The 23,266-nt window shown below is 46.1% G+C and overlaps 1 protein-coding gene across 1 annotated transcript; it reads left to right on the forward strand.

Annotated features, from left to right (window-relative positions):
* Window positions 1-3,698: 3,698 nt before the first annotated feature.
* Window positions 3,699-19,611, forward strand: LOC311247538 (double-stranded RNA-specific editase B2-like; the record flags this gene model as incomplete). Its single annotated transcript, XM_084338578.1, has 3 exons — window positions 3,699-3,867; window positions 15,486-15,637; window positions 19,443-19,611. Coding segments are annotated over 3 exons (490 nt in total), but the record flags the coding sequence as incomplete, so codon positions are not given.
* Between the last annotated feature and the right edge of the window lie 3,655 nt (window positions 19,612-23,266).

The following is a 23,266-nucleotide window of genomic DNA, read 5'->3' on the forward strand; positions in this document are numbered from 1 at the left end:
GGTGCAGAGTTTGCAGGGAGGGAGTTCCAGAGGGTGGGAGCTGCCACGCTGAAAGCTCTGTCCCCAAAGGTCTGCAGTCTGGTTCGGGGAATGGAGAGCTGACCAGTGTCAGTGTATATAGTATACATAGCCTGCAGGTAGATTATATATAGTATATGTGACCGGTGTGATCTTGACGGCGTTGTGTATAAGTCGATTCGACCCCTGTTAAGGGATCGCCCTGAGTGGGAGTTGAACCCCGGACGCCCGCACCTCGGGCGGCATCACAGACCACTAAGCAAGAAGTGAATTCACTTCTTGCTTCCGGGTCTGGATGCCTCTGGGGAGTGAGGTTTACTTGCAGTACCGCTTACCATCCACAGCCACGTCACTACTTGTACCCGTGACTGTGGATATACTGCGGTACCTCCGTTACATATATATATATAGCCTGCAGGTAATAAAATAAATAATAATAAATTTAATTTATACCATAGCACACTTTAAACTCAAACAAGATCTCAAGGTGCTTTACAGCAAAAGAGAAAATACAAGGTTAAGAGTAAAAACATACAAACATACAGTAGGAGCAGCAGAACAATCCTTAGTGGAAGACAGATGGAAATGAGTCTCAAGGCTGTTTTGAAGGCAGCAAGGGAGTCTGAGGCCCTGATGGATCCTGGCGGCTGATTCCACCAGCGTGGCCCAGCCCAGTGCGGAAAAAAGCCCCATGGTTGACAGCGCTGGTGCGTGGGATGGCGAGGAGGTTTTGGCTACCAGACCTGAGTGACTTAGGGTGGACTATATATAGTATACATAGCCTGCAGGTTTATTATAGTATTCATAGCCTGCAGGGATATTAATATATATATAGTATTCCAGTATCTTTGATCGTGTTTTCAGTACAAACATGGTGACAAGCTGAAAGCAAGACATCTTTTAATAAGAACATGTTTATAGAGTAATGGGTAGTTACTCGACCTCTGACCCTAACCCTAACCACGGTCGCATCTTTGTGCTTTCTTCTTTTTTATTTGCATTCTGTAGAGGGAATTCTTGGTTTCTTGCTATAGTCGAAGAGGCTGCGTATTTGTTTTCCATTGTTGCAGAATATACCCCACGTTCCACGTGTGAAGAAACGATTGTGTCGCATCCACTTCCGGCGTAGGCAGACTATAAGCTGGTTGCACCCTTTGAAGGCGAAAATGAGTGTTAAAAACGCGGGTGTGGTTGTCATTTGTTCTGTATACTTAATTATAATTAATAGAAAAAACGACACATTGTCCGCTTTTAATTATATTTGTCCCTAACACTTTGTAGAAGTGTCACTGTTACATTGGCTCCTGAGTGTTGTTCAAATGGAAGCACACTCTGAGCAGAGCGAGCTGGATCACTTTACAGGGGGCACCCTTGTGAAATACTTCCCACCCTGGCAGAAGGTGGCTGGCTTGTTAGAGGGAGGTGACAGAGCGTTGCAGTAGCTGTAAGAACCTACAGTACCTCAGTAAGAGCTCAACTTATTGCTAGGGGGGCCAAACCCGCACTTCTTCCCCTGTACCTCTCCTTCTAATCCCCTCCTCTACTCTCCTCTCCTCTCCTTCACTCCCCTCTCCTATTCGATCCTCTTTTATCTCCTCTCCCTTTCTCCCATCCCCCTCCTATCCTCTCTCCTCCCCTCTCCCGCACATCCTCTCTTCTCCTCTCCCTCATATCCCCCCTCTCCTCTCCCCTCTTCTCTCCCACCTCTCCTCACTCTCCTCCCTCTCATCTCATCTCCTCTCCTCTCTTCTCCTCCCTCCTCTCCTCTCCTCTCCTCTCCTCTCCTCTCCTCTCCTCTCCTCTCCTCTCCTCTCCTCTCCTCTCCTCTCCCTCTCCTCTCCTCTCCTCTCCTCTCCTCTCCTAACTCTCCTCTCCTCTCCTCTCCTCTCCTCCCTCCCCTCTATCTTCTCCCCTTCCTCTCCTCCTTCCCTCCTCTCCTCCCCTCTCCTCTCCTTACCCCTCTTCTCCCACCCTCTCCTCACTTTCCTCCCCCTTCTCATCTCCTCCCTCCCTCTTCTCCTCTCCTCTCCTCTCCTCTCCTCTCCTCTCCTCTCCTCTCCTCTCCCTCTCCCTCTCCTCTCCTCTCCTCTCCTCCTCTCCTCTCCTCTCTCCCTCTCCTCTCCTCTCTTCTCCTCCCTCTCCCCTCCTCTCCTCCCTCCTCTCTATCTTTTGCCCCTTCCCTCACCCGGCTCCCCTCCTTATCCCCCCCCCCTCCCCTCCCCTTTCCCCCACATCATGACTCCTTCCTGCCCTCCCCGTCATGCGGTGGCGTCGGGGCTGTGCCATCTGGACGGAGGCAGATAAAAGCTCATGTGTTGCTGCCCGCAGGTCCAGAAGCCAGGAGTCAGCGGACCCTGACTATTCAGAGCGAGGTGATGGGAGAGATCTGTGGGCGGCGGGGAGCAGAGCGGAGGAGAGGATGGCATGGGGCTGAGCGTACTGACTGAGCCTGCCTCTCTCTCTCTCTCCTCTTGCTGTCAGTCAGTCTATCGCATGCACCGCTACTGTCCCTAATCTTCACAAGGAAAAGACAGTGCTCTGTGTCCAATAGGAATCAGGCTCACCTGTCAGTCATCCTGTTTTCTCATCTCTTTTGATGCCCTGTTGTTTCTGCTTACTTGTTACACCTATTGAGGATTTTCCTTGTATTGTTTATTATAATCAATAATAATAGTATTATTATTCCTTCACTGCATTTCTCTACAGATTTGCTGGTACCCATTGCACGCTGTTGGGGATTTCTTCCCTTTTTTCCCTACTAAAGGAACACGCCAACATTATGGGAAATGCGCTCCAGAGTTCAGACAAGAAGATAGATACCAATTTCCTCTCTGTGCGCTCAGTGGAAAGCTATCCGGTTGCAAGCTAAACTAGCTTAGCACTTGAATGGAAGCGGATGCGAATCAGCTAGCCTAGCTTAAAACTCTGGTGTTTTGGGCCGACAGCTAGGCTAGCTGATCCGTATCCGCTTCCATTCATTTGTGCTAAGCCAGGCTAGCTTGCAGCCGGATAGTGAACGCACGGATGAAATTGGTATCTATCTTCTTGTCTGACTCTGGAGAAGACGGTAGGTGCATTTCCCATCAAGTCAGTGTGTTCCTTTAAAGGTTTTTCCTGATCTTCACTGAGACTTAGGTCAAGGAGTGTTTATAAGATAAGATATAAGATCGGATAAGATATTGCTCAAAACCCACCTTTTCGCCATAAACAATCCATGAGTTCGTTTATTATGGTGTATTGGTGTATTATGTCTGTCTGTTCTCGATCTACTTGGTTGGACTGCATGTTTTTTTCTGTTTTCGTATTGTTTCTGTCTTTTTTGTTTCTCTTTCTTTCCCGGGATGCGCCCCGGGCCGATGTAACTATATTGGTTGAGGGGCGCAATATAAATAAATGTATCATAATTATCATATCATATCATATTCCTTTATCTTTCATTGTGGGGCCCATTGAGACATGTAATGTGATTTTTGATTATACAAATAAAGGTGACTAACTCAATCCTCCTTGTGCGCGTGTGTGTGTGTGTGTGTGTGTGTGCGCGTGCATGTGCGTGTGTGTGTGTGTGTGTGTGTGCGTGTGTGTGTGTGTGTGTGTGTGCGTGTGCGCGTGTGTGCGTGTGTGCGTGTGCGTGTGTGTGCGTGTGTGTGTGTGTGTGTGTGTGTGTGTGTGTCCAACAGGCCTGGATCTGAGGCAGGCCCAGGTGGTGGCCCTATCGACGGGCACCAAGTGCATCAACGGGGAGTACCTCAGCGACCAGGGCCAGGTGGTGAACGACTGCCACGCAGAGGTGACGGCCAGGAGGGCGCTGCTCCGCTTCCTCTACTCTCAGCTGGAGCTCTTCACCAGGTAACGGATCAGACCGGATCAGACCGGATCTGTGTCCAATCCCGTTGGAAGTGTTGTGGATTAACGAATATCATGAATAACTTACTCAGTCAAATGGATCCGGTTAAAACGATTTATTAGCCGTGTGGGTCCCATTCTATAGGTTATCAGGAAATAGAACCAAGGATGACGAGGGAAGGACTCCTTTATAGTCAGGGGGGGGGGGGGAGGAGGGGGGAGGGAGGAGGGGGAGGAGGGGGAGGAGGGGGAGGTGAGACGCAGACAACCAAAGTCAATTAACAAAGGATTTATTTAATAAATAAAGACATAAAAGGAATAACTAACAAAACTAAACTAACAGTGGCGTATGAAGTCGGTGATATCAGTAGTGTAATGCATTGTAAAGTGTATAGGTGTCGTGTTGTATAATGCAAACCGAAATCACAAGCACCAAACTATACTAACGGCGTCCCATACGGAGAGCGCCCGGCAACTAAGCTCTGCGAGTGTTTTAACAGGGAGCATGCTGGGAACACCGGGCCCAGGTGTTTCCCATTGTGCTGATTAGCGCTCCAGCCACGACCACCTCCAGTACCTGTCAACACGATAGATACAGATAATAGGCGGACAGAGTGGAAGGGGTCGTAACAAGGAGTAGGTGCGAAAAAGTGACTATAGCTCGGCCGAGAAAGTGCCGATCGACTTGGGATTGGTATCTCCGTGTTCAGGAGACTCAGGTGTATAAAAATATATTGGATCATGTCTCCAGCACCCCCACAGCCGTAGCTACAACCACTTAATGTCAAGGCTCTCATCCAATTCGATTCTCCTCCCGCTCTCTCTCCCATGAGCTCAATGTAACGCGGAAGTGCAGTGGTCTATGGCATTCGGGTGGGCCACGTCAATACTTTTACCAACGGATTTCCAGGTGCGCGTTCTGCAATCTGATTGGCCACTGACGTTTCTGGTCGTGTGACATGTGCGGCCAATCGTGTGACGCCTGTTTCTTTCACCGGTTAAGCTTAGGCACTCTTTCGAAGTTGGTTAAGGTTAGAGTTTGTCTTAGAGCAGGGCGATAGAACACCAGCCCTGATTCCCAACTCTAACCTTAACCAACTTCGAAAGAGTCGCCTAAGCTTAACCAGTGTTATTACATGGCGTTTTAACATTCGCCGAAATGCTTGATTGTGATTGGTCAATAGCCCCTGACAGCGGTGAATTATTTTTCGATAATCACCGGTGATTATTGTTTTTCGCAGCTGGAGCAATCAAGCCCACTGACACACACTGTTTCAGTGCAATCAGACACACCTGCCGGCTGCCGGCGATAATAATAATCACTTTATTTGGGCTGACAGAGCCACAGAACAACTGCGTCTGCATTTGATCTTGTCTTGTCGATGGTGTAAAATGAATTAGGTATATTGTTAGTAAGTTAGCCATGTAATAAGCGGGATAATGTATAGCTATACTCGGTCATTGTCGCAAAATAATTGACCTTCACTGACGTTTAAAACACCTCGGCGAGGCGCCTCTGTGTTCTAAACTCCGTGTCGGTCAATTATTTTGCGACAATGACCTCGTAGCTATACATTATCCCTTACATAAACTAGGCGTTAGGTCGTTTGCATGCCGTTCGAGGCGGAAATGGGCAAAGACACAGGCGTCACGCGATTGGGCGCACATGTCACATGACCAGAAACGTCAGTGGCCAATCAGATCGCACCAGAAACGTCAGTGGCCAATCAGATCACAGAACGCGAACGCAGAACTGGAAATCCGTTGGTAAAAAAATAGACGTGGGTGGGCCAGTTAGGTCCGAACATCAGGACCAATTAGATCCAAGGAAGAAGATTCTGACAGATTATTCAACATTTATTTTGTGTTAAAGGTGATGTGGTTATCTTTTAGGAATCCCAGTATAATCCCAGTCAATATCATATTTCTGATGATCTCATGATACTCCATGCTCATAAATAATACAGTAGGTCACTGATACGTCACAACTCGTAAACTCGGGTATCATGGAACTTGGAACGCAAAGAATGGTGTCAGTGATCAGTAGGTCATCACATCAGTAGAGGACATCATATCAGTACTATATCACATCAGTACTATATCACATCAGTAGGATATCACATCAGTAGGATATCACATCAGTAGGATATCACATCAGTAGGTCATCACATCAGTAGGTCATCACATCAGTAGAGGACATCATATCAGTACTATATCACATCAGTAGGATATCACATCAGTAGGATATCACATCAGTAGGTCATCACATCAGTAGGTCATCACATCAGTAGAGGACATCATATCAGTACTATATCACATCAGTAGGATATCACATCAGTAGGATATCACATCAGTAGGCTATCACATCAGTAGAATATCATATTAGTAGGACATCACATCAGTAGAATATCATATTAGTAGGACATCACATCAGTACTAAAGTTCAAAAGTCATCATGGTTGGCCTCTAGCTGTTGAGTTAATGTGCTTAGTTTTGTGAGAGCAGCGCCACCATTGAGCCAAATAACATAAAACTTCACAGGCCTCTTCGGTAGGACAAACATATTGTGATGCAAATCGGACAAAGCATTCACACACACACATCACTTCCTGCCTACCGTCCATTTATGTGAAATTCAATTGGATTGAATTTCCTACGGTTTGGCCTGTCAACTATCAAAATTATATTGAATAGAAATAAGCGAATATATCGTTATTTTTTTTACAAAATACGTAAATGCAGTTACATCTTTGTACTGCTTACTCCCGCTCCCAATGTTAACCCGTTCACTACCACACTACAGAAGGTTAACCTTTCACTACCACACTACAGAAGGTTAACCTTTCACTACCACACTACAGATGGTTAACCTTTCACAACCACACTACAGACGGTTAACCTTTCACTACCCCACTACAGAAGGTTAACCTTTCACAACCACACTACAGAAGGTTAACCTTTCACAACCACACTACAGAAGGTTAACCTTTCACAACCACACTACAGACGGTTAACCTTTCACAACCACACTACAGAAGGTTAACCTTTCACAACCACACTACAGAAGGTTAACCTTTCACAACCACACTACAGACGGTTAACCTTTCACTACCACACTACAGAAGGTTAACCTTTCACAACCACACTACAGAAGGTTAACCTTTCACTACCACACTACAGAAGGTTAACCTTTCACTACCACACTACAGACGGATAACCTTTCACTACCACACTACAGAAGGTTAACCTTTCACAACCACACTACAGAAGGTTAACCTTTCACAACCACACTACAGAAGGTTAACCTTTCACAACCACACTACAGAAGGTTAACCGTCTGTAGTGTGGTAGTGAAAGGGTTAACCTTCTGTAGGGATTAACCTCAGCCGAGTTATTTCTGGTAATGGCGCCTTCTTCTGTGGTTTTCTGGGAAGGTCATTAAGTCATTAAGGTGCTATTACCGGAAAAGAACAGCTCTGCTGGAGGATCTAAAAGGAGACTTTCGAGAGAAAAGGGTCATTTTGTACTGTATTTCAGCAGCAGCTTGTGTTTTCACCCCACCAGAATCAAATCAATTCAAATTTATTTGTAAAGCCCGCAATCACAAGTCAATGTCCCCATGGGTCGGACAAGTCTTCTTTAAACAAGGCAAGAAGAAACATCACAATAAATCAAGAACAAAACAAAAAACCATCATGAAATCCAAAATAAATGTAAAATAAATAAATGCAACACTCCCAGACATACCCCACGCGAAGGTAAGGAAAAACTCACTAAAAACCTAGCAATAGGAAAAAAGCACCACAGGCAATGTGGAGGAGAGAAACCTTAGAAGGGCCGTTCAAGGGGGGGATCCCCCTACTTGGATGTCGGTAATAGTAGTGTTGCTATGGATGATCGATGGGTGGAGAATAAAACAGGCGAAATAGTTGGTATGTATGTACATATACGTGTAATAAAACACAAATATGTACATGCAATAGAAACTGGGGTACATAAGAAATTTTTTGAAAGATTTAAATAGAATAGAGCTAAGAACAACAACAACAACAACAACAACAACAACAACAACAACAAGAGAGAAAGCAAAAGCATAGGGAAACGAGCGCTAGTGTGAAAATAGGATAAAGGCAAAATGTCGAGGCTCGGAGCTCAAAATATCAGAGTCATATTCCATTTTGCACAGGAGTGCAATGTGTATGTATTCCAGCCTTTGGGTCTCTCTGAGCTTTCTGTTGATCCATTGGAAAACGCAATGCAAACTTGCAATAATTAACCACTGAATCCGCAGTGATTTGTTATATACTGTACTTTGTTTATAACAAGCTTTGTATTTACTTACAAAGCCCAATAGAGCTAGCTTAGAACAAACAAGACGCGATAGTTTCTTGCGTACAGAATGCAAGATATTTTTTGCAACAATGTTAAACAAATATGCAGCCACCTTGACCACCAAGAAACCAAGCATGTAAAAAAAATGAAAGAACATGGAGGCAACAGAGCAAAGAGGCTCATGGGAAATGTATGAGACGGTACCGGCCACTTGTGGCCAGCAGGTGCCAGGAACGCACATTGTTGATGTCCGGTAACTTGTGAACTTTCCAGTAACTAAATCTACTCTCAGTTTACAATCAGCACGACGGAAACAACAGTGCTTAACACACCAGAGGCTGTTCAGTAATAAGCAGTGCTTAGCACACTAGCGGCTGTTAAGTTAAGTTGTACCTTTATTAATCCCCTTGGGGAAATTGGTCCTCTGAATTTGACCCATTCTAACTGTTTTAGGAGCAGTGCCAGTTGTAATGCCAGTACCTTGGTCAAGGGCAATGGCAGGAAACCTAACATGCATGTCTTTTGATGTGGGAGGAAACTGGAGTACCCGGAGGAAACCCACACAAATATGGAGAAAACATGCAAACTCAGGACCCTCTCGCTGTGAGGCAACAGTGCTAACCACTGCTGGGGTTTGAACCCAGGACCTTCTCGCTGTGAGGCAACAGTGCTAACCGCTGCTGGGGTTTGAACCCAGGACCTTCACGCTGTGAGGCAACAGTGCTAACCACTGCTGGGGTTTGAACCCAGGACCTTCTTGTTGTGAGGCAACATTGCTAACCACTACTGGGGTTTGAACCCAGGACCTTCTTGTTGTGAGGCAACAGTGCTAACCACTGCTGGGGTTTGAACCCAGGACCTTCTTGCTGTGAGGCAACAGTGCTAACCACTGCTGGGGTTTGAACCCAGGACCTTCTTGTTGTGAGGCAACAGTGCTAACCACTGCTGGGGTTTGAACCCAGGACCTCCTTGCTGTGAGGCAATAGTGCTAACCACTGCTGGGGTTTGAACCCAGGACCTTCTCGCTGTGAGGCAACAGTGCTAACCACTGCTGGGGTTTGAACCCAGGACCTTCTCGCTGTGAGGCAACAGTGCTAACCACTGCTGGGGTTTGAATCTAGAACCTTCTTGTTGTGAGGCAACAGTGCTAACCACTGCTGGGGTTTGAACCCAGGACCTTCTCGCTGTGAGGCAACAGTGCTAACCACTGCTGGGGTTTGAACCCAGGACCTTCTCGCTGTGAGGCAACAGTGCTAACCGCTGCTGGGGTTTGAACCCAGGACCTTCTCGTTGTGAGGCAACAGTGCTAACCACTGCTGGGGTTTGAACCCAGGACCCTCTCGCTGTGAGGCAACAGTGCTAACCACTGCTGGGGTTTGAACCCAGGACCTTCTCGCTGTGAGGCAACAGTGCTAACCACTGCTGGGGTTTGAACCCAGGACCTTCTTGCTGTGAGGCAACAGTGCTAACCACTGCTGGGGTTTAAACCCAGGACCTTCTCGTTGTGAGGCAACAGTGCTAACCACTGCTGGGGTTTGAACCCAAGACCTTCTCGTTGTGAGGCAACAGTGCTAACCACTGCTGGGGTTTGAACCCAGGACCTTCTTGCTGTGAGGCAACAGTGCTAACCACTGCTGGGGTTTGAACCCAGGACCTTCTTGCTGTGAGGCAACAGTGCTAACCACTGCTGGGGTTTGAACCCAGGACATTCTCGCTGTGAGGCAACAGTGTTAACCACTGCTGGGGTTTGAACCCAGGACCCTCTTGCTGTGAGGCAACAGTGCTAACCACTGCTGGGGTTTGAACTCAGGACCCTCTCGCTGTGAGGCAACAGTGCTAACCACTGCTGGGGTTTGAACCCAGGACCTTCTCGCTGTGAGGCAACAGTGCTAACCACTGCTAGGGTTTGAACCCAGGACCTTCTCGCTGTGAGGCAACAGTGCTAACCGCTGCTGGTGTTTGAACCCAGGACCTTCTCGCTGTGAGGCAACAGTGCTAACCACTGCTGGGGTTTGAACCTATAACCTTCTCGCTGTGAGGCAACAGTGCTAACCACTGCTGGGGTTTGAACCCAGGACCTTCTCGTTGTGAGGCAACAGTGCTAACCACTGCTGGGGTTTGAACCCAGGACCTTCTCGCTGTGAGGCAACAGTGCTAACCACTGCTGGGGTTTGAACCCAGGACCCTCTTGCTGTGAGGCAACAGTGCTAACCACTGCTGGGGTTTGAACCCAGGACCTTCTCGCTGTGAGGCAACAGTGCTAACCACTGCTGGGGTTTGAACCCAGGACCTTCCTGCTGTGAGGCAACAGTGCTAACCACTGCTGGGGTTTGAATCTAGAACCTTCTTGTTGTGAGGCAACAGTGCTAACCACTGCTGGGGTTTGAACCCAGGACCTTCTCGCTGTGAGGCAACAGTGCTAACCACTGCTGGGGTTTGAACCCAGGACCTTCTCGCTGTGAGGCAACAGTGCTAACCGCTGCTGGGGTTTGAACCCAGGACCTTCTCGTTGTGAGGCAACAGTGCTAACCACTGCTGGGGTTTGAACCCAGGACCCTCTCGCTGTGAGGCAACAGTGCTAACCACTGCTGGGGTTTGAACCCAGGACCTTCTCGCTGTGAGGCAACAGTGCTAACCACTGCTGGGGTTTGAACCCAGGACCTTCTTGCTGTGAGGCAACAGTGCTAACCACTGCTGGGGTTTGAACCCAGGACCTTCTCGTTGTGAGGCAACAGTGCTAACCACTGCTGGGGTTTGAACCCAAGACCTTCTCGTTGTGAGGCAACAGTGCTAACCACTGCTGGGGTTTGAACCCAGGACCTTCTTGCTGTGAGGCAACAGTGCTAACCACTGCTGGGGTTTGAACCCAGGACCTTCTTGCTGTGAGGCAACAGTGCTAACCACTGCTGGGGTTTGAACCCAGGACATTCTCGCTGTGAGGCAACAGTGTTAACCACTGCTGGGGTTTGAACCCAGGACCCTCTTGCTGTGAGGCAACAGTGCTAACCACTGCTGGGGTTTGAACTCAGGACCCTCTCGCTGTGAGGCAACAGTGCTAACCACTGCTGGGGTTTGAACTCAGGACCTTCTTGCTGTGAGGCAACAGTGTTAACCACTGCTGGGGTTTGAACCCAGGACCCTCTTGCTGTGAGGCAACAGTGCTAACCACTGCTGGGGTTTGAACCTAGAACCTTCTTGTTGTGAGGCAGCAGTGCTAACCACTGCTGGGGTTTGAACTCAGGACCCTCTCGCTGTGAGGCAACAGTGCTAACCACTGCTGGGGTTTGAACCCAGGACCTTCTCGCTGTGAGGCAACAGTGCTAACCACTGCTAGGGTTTGAACCCAGGACCTTCTCGCTGTGAGGCAACAGTGCTAACCGCTGCTGGTGTTTGAACCCAGGACCTTCTCGCTGTGAGGCAACAGTGCTAACCACTGCTGGGGTTTGAACCTATAACCTTCTCGCTGTGAGGCAACAGTGCTAACCACTGCTGGGGTTTGAACCCAGGACCTTCTCGTTGTGAGGCAACAGTGCTAACCACTGCTGGGGTTTGAACCCAGGACCTTCTCGCTGTGAGGCAACAGTGCTAACCACTGCTGGGGTTTGAACCCAGGACCCTCTTGCTGTGAGGCAACAGTGCTAACCTTTGCTGGGGTTTGAACCCAGGACCCTCTTGCTGTGAGGCAACAGTGCTAACCACTGCTGGGGTTTGAACCCAGGACCTTCTCGCTGTGAGGCAACAGTGCTAACCACTGCTGGGATTTGAACCCAGGACCTTCTTGTTGTGAGGCAACAGTGCTAACCACTGCTGGGGTTTGAACCCAGGACCTTCTTGCTGTGAGGCAACAGTGCTAACCACTGCTGGGGTTTGAACCCAGGACCTTCTCGCTGTGAGGCAACAGTGCTAACCACAGCTGGGGTTTGAACCCAGGACCTTCTCGCTGTGAGGCAACAGTGCTAACCACAGCTGGGGTTTGAACCCAGGACCTTCTCGCAGTGAGGCAACAGTGCTAACCACTGCTGGGGTTTGAACCCAGGACCTCCTCGCTGTGAGGGAACAGTGCTAACCACTGCTGGGGTTTGAACCCAGGACCCTCTTGCTGTGAGGCAACAGTGCGAACCACTGCTGGGGTTTGAACCCAGGACCTTCTTGCTGTGAGGCAACAGTGCTAACCACTGCTGGGGTTTGAACCCATGACCTTCTCGCTGTGAGGCAACAGTGCTAACCACTGCTGGGGTTTGAACCCAGGACCTTCTCGCTGTGAGGCAACAGTGCTAACCACTGCTGGGGTTTGAACCCAGGACCTTCTCGCTGTGAGGCAACAGTGCTAACCACTGCTGGGGTTTGAACCCAGGACCTTCTCGCTGTGAGGCAACAGTGCTAACCACTGCTGGGGTTTGAATCTAGAACCTTCTTGTTGTGAGGCAACAGTGCTAACCACTGCTGGGGTTTGAACCCAGGACCTTCTCGCTGTGAGGCAACAGTGCTAACCACTGCTGGGGTTTGAACCCAGGACCTTCTCGCTGTGAGGCAACAGTGCTAACCGCTGCTGGGGTTTGAACCCAAGACCTTCTCGCTGTGAGGCAACAGTGCTAACCACTGCTGGGGTTTGAACCCAGGACTTTCTCGCTGTGAGGCAACAGTGCTAACCACTGCTGGGGTTTGAATCTAGAACCTTCTTGTTGTGAGGCAACAGTGCTAACCACTGCTGGGGTTTAAACCCAGGACCTTCTCGCTGTGAGGCAACAGTGCTAACCACTGCTGGGGTTTGAACCCAGGACCTTCTCGCTGTGAGGCAACAGTGCTAACCGCTGCTGGGGTTTGAACCCAAGACCTTCTCGCTGTGAGGCAACAGTGCTAACCACTGCTGGGGTTTGAACCCAGGACCTTCTCGCTGTGAGGCAACAGTGCTAACCACTGCTGGGGTTTGAACCCAGGACCTTCTCGCTGTGAGGCAACAGTGCTAACCACTGCTGGGGTTTGAATCCAGGACCTTCTCGCTGTGAGGCAACAGTGCTAACCACTGCTGGGGTTTGAACCCAGGACATTCTTGCTGTGAGGCAACAGTGCTAACCACTGCTGGGGTTTGAACCTAGAACCTTCTTGCTGTGAGGCAACAGTGCTAACCACTGCTGGGGTTTGAACCCAGGACCTTCTTGCTGTGAGGCAACAGTGCTAACCACTGCTGGGGTTTGAACCTAGAACCTTCTTGTTGTGAGGCAACAGTGCTAACCACTGCTGGGGTTTGAATCCAGGAAGCTGCCCATCATGCTCATTGTTCAGTAATCAAGTGGCCATATGTGTTCCGTTTCTCATATCCGCTAAACATACTGCAACACACTTGAATTCCAGGGCCTTAGTGCTTGTATCTAAGCCTCCTGCTGTTTTCTTTTCTTTTTCAAATCTTTTATATTTTCCGGGGGTGTGTTTACCCATTTAGTTTGGCCTCATGCAACAACATTGATCTGCTCCTTTTCACTGTATCCACTTCAACCAAGGAAAACCGTGTTCCCACCGACAGACTCAAAAGAAAAGAATAAATCATTATTAGATTTCCACACAAACGAGAAAGATCACCTGACAAGCGTGGACTTGTGCGAGCGCCTCAGTCGCACCGCTATATGTCATGTTGTTGTTTTTTTTCTGTCGTCGTGTTTTTCACCTTCTAGGGGAACTCGCCACAGCGAAGCTGATTCATCAGATTAGTCAGTAGGAGTCGTTGAATGTCATTATTTGCATACGCCGCACTGACTTCCTGTCTTAGCGTGACGGATGCTCGCGGGGAACATAGCGCTTGCGGCCGAGCAGAATGGGGCTCATGGGAGATAAGTCACAACGAAACGTCCAGAGAAAATGCCACGACTGCCACGTTTCTGCTCCGTGAAAGGACACGCGAGACGGAGGAGAGCGCTCTGTGTGTAAGGAGTGCAGCTGCGCACCGCATTGTGATGCACGGGTGGAACATAAGTTGTGTGCGTGTTTCTTAGAGGGGGAAATCAACAATAATAATAATAATAATAATAATAATAATAATAATAATAATAATAATAATAATAATAATAATAATAATAATAATAATAATAATAATAATAATAATAATAAACTTTATTTGTATAGCACCTTTCATACAGAAATTGCAGCTCAAAGTGCTTCACAACAGAACAATACACTATCAAATGGTGGTTGTGTGTGTGGGGGGGGGAGGGATGTGTGTCCATCAAGTATAGTGCAGTTACCCATATGGGAAATACGTTTATAAATCTTTTGACAAGATTATATATATTTTTTAAATATGATCTACCAAAGATTGTGAGTAAAACATAGTAAATCATGAATATCTGACACATGTGGTACAATACGGTGGGGTAAAGAGTCTATGACCACGGTACACATGTGTTCAAAGCATCCCAGACGATGGGTGCTCAGTCTTCGTCAGACCGCAAGACTGGGTATACAGTAGGCATGTACCCGAAGCCTGTCTGAGATAGAATTAGAGACATGAAAGGAACTCCCTATAGCTACTGTACTTCCATCACCAACAAAATAAGCAGATCTGAGCTGAGACTCATTAATGGAATGAGATGTAAACTGATGACTGTATTTCACCTTTTTTGGTATGATTTACAAACAACAAAGGTAAACGACTTGACTAGTTATGACATCTTAATTGAGAGAATATTTTATTCTCAACAACGAAATTGACATTCTTGATATTTAAGCCGTCGACTGCTTATTGCACAAGTCGGTGTCGCTAATGACGTCTTCCCTCTTCCTATTAATCCAGCCTCTTTGATATAACTGTGTGGTGTTTCTAATTCATCTGTCTTTTCTTTTCTCTCTCCCTCTGCCTCTCTCCCTCTCTCTCTCTCTCTCTCCCTCTCTCTCTCCCTCTCTCTCTCCCTCCCTGTCTCTCTCTCTCTCTCTCTTTCTCTCTCTCTATCCCTCCCTCCCCCCCTCTCTCTCTGCCTCTCTCTCCCCCTCTCTCTCTGCCTCTATCTCTCTCTCCCCCCCCCTCTCTCTCTCTGCCTCTCTCTCCCCCTCTCTCTCTGCCTCTATCTCTCTCTCTCTCCCTCTCCCCCTATCTCTCTGCCTCTATCTCTCTCTCTCCCTCTCTCCCCCCCCTTCTCTCCCCCCCTCTCTCTCTCCCCCTCTCTCTCTCCCCCTCTCTCTCTGCCTCTATCTCTCCATCTCTCTCCCTCTATCTCCCTCTCTCTCTCTCCCCCCTCTCTCTCTGCCTCTATCTCTCTCTGCCTCTCTCTCTCTCTCTCTCTCCCTCTCTCTACCTAAAGTAAAAGGCGGGAGGACTGGGAGGAGTCTATATTCGTGCGGCACAAGGAGAGCGGCTACCGGTTGCGAGACAACGTCCACTTCCACATGTACCTCAGCGCCTCGCCCTGCGGGGACGGGCGTCTCCACTCGCCCTACGAGATCACCACCGACCGTGAGGAAACTAAAGCCTGTCTCTGCTTTTTTTTTACTTTTCTAACGCCCTGTTTTCACCTTCACTTCAGGGAGGTTCATCTGAGTGAGAAACAGATGGATTCTCCCAGATGTGCAAGCAGCGATGTTTTTTTTTACATGCACGTGTTTAACACAAATTAATCTCTTTTTCATCCTCTTACCCTCTCTCTTCTCCTTCGTACTCTCTCTCTCTACCTCGTTCTCCCTCTCTCTCTCCCTCCTTCTAAATATATATCTAAATATCTTTGTCCTCTAAACCTCTCTTCCTCTTCTTCATCCTCCTTCCTCCTCTCTCTCTCTATCTCTCTCTCTCACTCTCTCTCTCAGTGGTGCTCTCTCTATCTCCCTCTCTCTCTCTCTCTCTCTCTCTCTCTCTCTCTCTCTCTCTCTCTCTCTCTCTCCACTCCTCTTGGTTATCTCACCAGCCTTAAACTAAGGTTTATAAAAGCCATCATCTCCGGCTTGCAGATATTCTGAAACCCGCTGCTTTAAGGCTTTAGTTAACGAAAGAACAAACGGGAAAAAAAGACTCACAGATGCTGGCAGGTAAAGACACAGAGAGACAGAGAGACATAGATAGACAGAGAGACAGAGAGATACACAGAGACAGAGAGGGAAAGAACATTTGTGGTTTCTATAATCACATTTTGCAATGAAACATTTGAAATGTTCATCGGTCCACTTCCACAGATTAGAACAGTGGTGTGCCGTGGCAGGCGGAGTTATAATACTGCTTTTCTGTTTCTCAACACTGCTGTGTCATCATCATCAGATGCCCATAACATCCATAATATCCATAATAATGATATCAGTGTTATTTCTCAACCATTGCTGAGTGGAGAGCGCGGAAACAGAAAGCCATCAGTAACAACTTGCAAGTCATGATATTCTAAATGCACTTATGCTGTATATTGATAACATAAGAGAGAGTAATACACCGTATAATAATGATATAATCAAATCAAATAAAATATTTATTAAATATTATATAATGTATAAAACAGAAGGCCTTTTTTAGGCACATGGTTCCTATTTACATACCACTATATGTACACAGATACATACAGTAACATATCATATTACACTAACATATAATATCTCCAGATATTATAGTACCAGATATCTCCAGATATTACAGTAACAGATATATCCAGATATTACACTAACATATAATATCTCCAGATATTATAGTACCAGATATCTCCAGATATTACAGTAACAGATATATCCAGATATTACAGTGACATATATCTCCAGATATTACTGTAACAGATATATCCAGATATTACAGTAACATATATCTCCAGATATTACAGTGACATATATCTCCAGATATTACTGTAACAGATATATCCAGATATTACAGTAACATATATCTCCAGATATTACAGTAACATATATCTCCAGATATCACTGTAACATATATCTCCAGATATTACAGTAACATATATCTCCAGATATCACTGTAACAGATATCTCCAGATATTACAGGGGACATGGAGAAGAGTACTATCAGTCTGTCTGAAGAGAAGTTGGTTCACTCAAGACCTTTGACCCCTATATCTTTCATATTTGAAGTCACTGGTAAATTACTGACAACACAGAATGGTTAATTTGGTAAAAAATAAAGGTTTTAAGATAGAAAAAAGGCTTTTTTTCCACTTAGATTGCCAGAGTCCTAAGTTACCATGGCAACCACTCATTTGAGTGATTCCTAGCCTTTTGGCAGAGATCATGATTAACATAAAATCACATCACTTTTGAATATTTCCTCTAAATATGTGTGTTTTTTAGCACGTTTGTTTTGTTGTTGCCGCCATCTTTAGTGTTTCAGATTTCCACATTCATTACTCCTGCTGTGCTCCATGTAGACTGTCTCTGGTACCAGGTGGGTGGTTTAGCCACATGTAGACTGTCTCTAGTACCATGTGGGTGGTTTAGCCACATGTAGACTGTCTCTGGTACCGTGTGGGTGGTTTAGCTCCATGTAGACTGTCTCTGGTACCCTGTGGGTGGTTTAGCCACATGTAGACTGTCTCTGGTACCCTGTGGGTGGTTTAGCAACATGTAGACTGTCTCTGGTACCATGTGGGTGGTTTAGCCACATGTAGACTGTCTCTGGTACCCTGTGGGTGGTTTAGCCACATGTAGACTGTCTCTGGTACCCTGTGGGTGGTTTAGCCACTGTAGACTGTCTCTGGTACCATGTGGGTGGTGTAGCCACATGTAGACTGTCTCTGGTACCGTGTGGGTGGTTTAGCCACATGTAGACTGTCTCTGGTACCCTGTGGGTGGTTTAGCCACATGTAGACTGTCTCTGGTACCATGTGGGTGGTTTAGCCACATGTAGACTGTCTCTGGTACCATGTGGGTGGTGTAGCCACATGTAGACTGTCTCTGGTACCGTGTGGGTGGTTTAGCCACATGTAGACTGTCTCTGGTACCCTGTGGGTGGTTTAGCCACATGTAGACTGTCTCTGGTACCCTGTGGGTGGTTTAGCCACATGTAGACTGTCTCTGGTACCATGTGGGTGGTTTAGCCACATGTAGACTGTCTCTGGTACCATGTGGGTGGTTTAGCCACATGTAGACTGTCTCTGGTACCCTGTGGGTGGTTTAGCCACATGTAGACTGTCTCTGGTACCCTGTGGGTGGTTTAGCCACATGTAGACTGTCTCTGGTACCATGTGGGTGGTTTAGCCACATGTAGACTGTCTCTGGTACCATGGGGGTGGTTTAGCCACATGTAGACTGTCTCTGGTACCCTGTGGGTGGTTTAGCCACATGTAGACTGTCTACGGTACCATGTGGGTGGTTTGCAGTCTTGATTCATATTCATAACAGCAGCCCAGTGTAGTAGCTGGGTTATATCATGTACTTTGACAGTACAAGTATCTTGTACTTTTGGCCATTGAACAATTTAACCGGATCGATTGTTTTGATTGGTTAAATGACCGATGATGAATAAAGGATGCAACATGACCCCCTAAATGAATATACTGTATGTGCATTTTTATTTTCACAAGGTGAAAGATAATTCAATATTGTAGTCCTGACCTATACTGTATCCAAAATGTAAATAATGTATCATTATTGTCTTTGCGGCAATGTCAGGTAATCGTGGAATGACAGGCCCCCTAATTACAAACGAATGCCCGCTAATGGGTACACGAAAAAGATCTGTAATTACACAATAACGTGTATTAACAAAGTATTTAACCCTTTCACCACCACACGACAGAAGCGGTTAAGTCCTCAGTTAACCTCAGACGGTTAACCAACAGTAGTAGTAGTGTGGTAGTGAAAGGGTTAACCTTCTGCCGTGTGGTTGTGAAAGGGTTAACCCTGTGTCGTGTGTCAGTGAAAGGGTTAACCTTATGTATTGTCGCAGTGAGAGGGTTAACCCTTTGGCGGTGTGGTAGTGAAAGGGTTAACCTTATGTATTGTCACAGTGAGAGGGTTAACCCTTTGGTCGTGTGGCAGTGAAAGGGTTAACCTTCTGTATTGACGCAGTGAAAGGGGTGGTGTGGCAGTGAAAGGGTTAACCGTATGTATTGACGCAGTGAAAGGGGTGGTGTGGTAGTGAAAGGGTTAACCTTATGTATTGTCGCAGTGAGAGGGTTAACCCTTTGGTCGTGTGGCAGTGAAAGGGTTAACCTTCTGCATTGACGCAGTGAAAGGGGTGGTGTTGTAGTGAAAGGGTTAATTGCTCTCTGGTGAAACATTATAAACAGTGGACCCGACTGAGCCGCTCATTATTCTGGGTGTGTCTCTTGCGTCGGCAGTGCAGAACAGCAGACACCTGATGAGGAAGCACCACAGCCACCTGCGGACCAAGATCGAGTCGGGCGAGGGGACCGTCCCAGTCCGGTGCCGGGGGCCTGCCCAGACGTGGGATGGCGTCCTACAGGGGGAGCAGCTAATCACCATGTCCTGCACGGATAAGATCACCAGGTCAGTGTCTATGGTCAGTGGTCCAGGGGGTAACACACACTGATATCACTGAATCCAGCCCCCCGAATAAACCCTCCAAATGGATCTCTCTGTATGTGAGGTGTCAGGTTAGGGGCTACCTGGTTGATGGTTCGATCCCTTGTGCAGACTGTGGCCCATGCTGCCAGTAAATGCCCCTGAGCGAAGAACAAAAGTGCCCACCCCTATGGATATGTGCACCAACCTGCTCTAAGAACAGGTACTAACTAGCTAACATTACCTTAAAAAAACAAACATACCTTGTGTATACTGTCTCAGAGATGGGGACTCAAGTCGCACTTACAGCCCTCAAGAATTCTACCAGAGAAGAAAAAGTACTGTGAAAGAATTTCATTGTTGTTTATCGGCTTGACTTTGAGAAGTTTAACCTGGGCCCTGTTCCCCGTACCTGGTTCAACTAAGTCGATCGAGAGTCCCATTATCCAGATTCAGTTAACGAGATGATTGAAGCCGGGATTTTCCTGTTCCTCGAAGGTGGATTCTGTCTCGTTAACTCAAACCAGACTTGAGACCCAGGATTAGTGCGCGCGGCCGCTTCATTTGAAAAGCCAGCACGTATCGATAGCAGAGATCCTGATTCTCTAGCGGCATTGATTGATTAATTGATTTAAAACTTTATTAACATATTGCAGTACGGCTCAATCGCCTCGCCGACAAGTTAAATGCGTTATCTATAGGCTAATTTTAAGTCCCTCATTACCTCAATCAATCAGATTATATTTCTTTAAACTTGCCTGCTGGATTGAATAATCAAATGAGATCTTGCTAGCGAAAATAATTAGTTAAACTGTTATACAGAATAACGATACGGCTCTCTTGCCCATTGATTGATGTATGGTCGATCTTTTACTTATCTCCACTGTGGTGTAACGGGTTCTTCTTTTGACTTTCACGCAGACGACCGGGGTTCGAAACCTAGTCTCTTCCTTCTTTTTGCAATATAGGAATAATTCAATTTGGTGCACGTTGAGAGCTATATAAAGAATGACATCCTCAATGCATGTAGATTTATAATATTTTAACTTAAAACTAGGCTACCTTTGCGTATAATCATTAATATTATATTCCAAAAAATTATATTGGAAACACGGGGTTTCGAACACCGGTCGCCGGGTTGCCAGGATTGAGCACTACCGCTGCGCCACTGTGCCAGATGGGATAAATTCATTGTTTATACATTAATGAACGAGAGACCCGTGTTTAGAATATTCTTTATTTTGTTGTTGTTGCACCGAGCGCCACGGTATATAACGTGCATTATTTAGGACAAAGTGAATTTAGTATCAGCATTTTGGGTCTATTTTACATTTCAAAAGACCCCTCTGGAAGAATGGAGCACAAAAACGTAATTCAGAATGGTATAATGCAGATCCTAGACTGTGGGAATAATTTTAGGAAACGCGCTGTCACTTCTTTGCGGGGGCGTGGCGATGGTTCATCCGGCTAACTTGAACTTAAACCCTGCTTTCGACCAGGCTCAAACTTTTGGATCTGTTGTCATGGTGATTTGGACAATCCAGATTCGGGGAACCGGAAAGTCCGGCTTAAGTCAGACTTCACCGAAAGTTATCCGGCTAACTCAGTTATCCAGGTACGGGGAACGGGGCCTTGCTAACAACTAATTATTCTCAAAAGCATGCATGTCACAAACACTAGCACCCCAAGACATTTGCATGAACAAAATCGAATAGATGCTAACGAAGCAGAGAGCAACGCCACTCAACCAATTGTTTTGTGGGACTTAATGACATTTTAGGTGTACGGTGGATTCTCTGTTGGGCTTTCCACATGGAGTGCTAATAGTGATGCAATGGCAATGTTATCTATTGTTCTTCTCCTAACCCTTTGATGACCCGGGCCTGGTAAAACACCAAAGAGGGCTATTTCTGCACTGGGAGTCAACTCCATTCGCATAACATTTTCGAAGCACAGCTCTATTGCCTAACGTTATTTTAGCTAACCCTAACATGTTAGCATTTCGCCCTAATTTAGTTAACCTAGTTATCGCGTATGGATGCTATCCTGCACGCATGAGTAGGAGCTAAGGAAAACACAACGACAACCACCGATACAGAGGTACGTACACATAAGTACTATAGACTGTGAGGACATACAAGGACCATAGACAACAAGTATCACGCTTACAACATGGTCACGTGGTTGTATGCATCACTGGCAAGCCCATCAAATATAGAAAATAATAATAATACATTTGTATAGCACCTTTTATACAAGAATTATAGCCCAAAGTGCTTCACAGCTGTAAAATAGACATAAAATAGACATAAAATGGACATAGAATAGACATAAAATAGACATAGGCATAGAATTTGCATAAAATGTACAGAATAAAAGCAGTGCAGAGAGTAAGAAAAGGGTCAAAGCAATGCAGATAATAAAAATATGGATGTTTAATTAAATTGACAGAATATCATTACACATGTGGACTAGATTACCCGCTTCTTCACGGCCTGATGTGGAATAATGAAGTACCTGTCTATTTCAGAATAAAATAGATGTAAATCATTTTCAAAACAGTAAGAAAATAGACAGAAAAATAGACAGAAATGCAGTAAAAATAGGCTAGGCTAGAAGAAGGCAACTTATTATAGCAGCCATCCCCACACACTGCTCTGAATCGCAGCCCTTTGGGTGTGAGTCCAACATAGATGGTTTGGGGTCAGTTCCGGGCACTAAAATGTCCAGGTCTTTTCAGCTACAGTTTGTGATATGGGATTAGTCATATTCTAAAAGTGTCATGAGTAAATCTTGGCTAACTATGCAAATGCTTGTATTTCAAGACTGTATGAAAACACACACACAACCAAATGTAACTTTGAGGTACTAAATCAAATCAAATCAAATAAATTTATTTTTTTTAGTCAATGTGTTTTTATTACAGTTTTTTAGACATTACAGTAGACAATACAGAAGAACTTTCACTTTAACCAGATTTGCATAGGTAATGTTGTCGTCAAAGCTGTTGCTGCTTTCACCAATAGAAAAACATCAACAGTGCATCGTGCATATGAATTCAACATTGATTTGTCTGTATGTGTCAATCAATGTCATTGTCACGCTGTTGCTATGACACTTTGGGCATGTGCTCACATGTCTTTCTGACGGAATCGAATGCCTTCTGTCAATTTTCTATCCGTTCATTGACGGATCAATGTAGCCGCAGTCTATTCATTTAACATTGTCATTACGTACCCATTTGATTTTTTCTGATGGGAATGTGTTGTTGTCTGATATCAAGGCCTGTGAATGAAAGCTGTAACATCTGTACCAGTGGAGTTGATACCAAGTTCTACTAAGTGATTAGACACAAACAAGCTTGCTACTTCATTTGTATCTAGCCTAATAGCTCACTCAGTTGTGCACACATTTCAGCACCACCCAGCGGCCCATTGAAAGTGGACAGCTCCTCTGCCCTAGACACACACATTGGAATAGCTGCCCAGAACACATACATCAATTAAATAGCAAATCATCATTTAAACATACATTACGAATGTATTACTTAGCTAGTGAGCAGTAGTCCAGTGGTTATTTCTTTTTGTTTTTAATTATTAGTTCTTATTATTTACCTAACTGTGACAAGCTGAAGATGGTA

The sequence above is a fragment of the Notolepis coatsorum genome (assembly GCF_963971535.1).
Source record: "Notolepis coatsorum genome assembly, contig: SCAFFOLD_2089, whole genome shotgun sequence".
In the NCBI taxonomy this organism is placed as follows: domain Eukaryota; kingdom Metazoa; phylum Chordata; class Actinopteri; order Aulopiformes; family Paralepididae; genus Notolepis; species Notolepis coatsorum.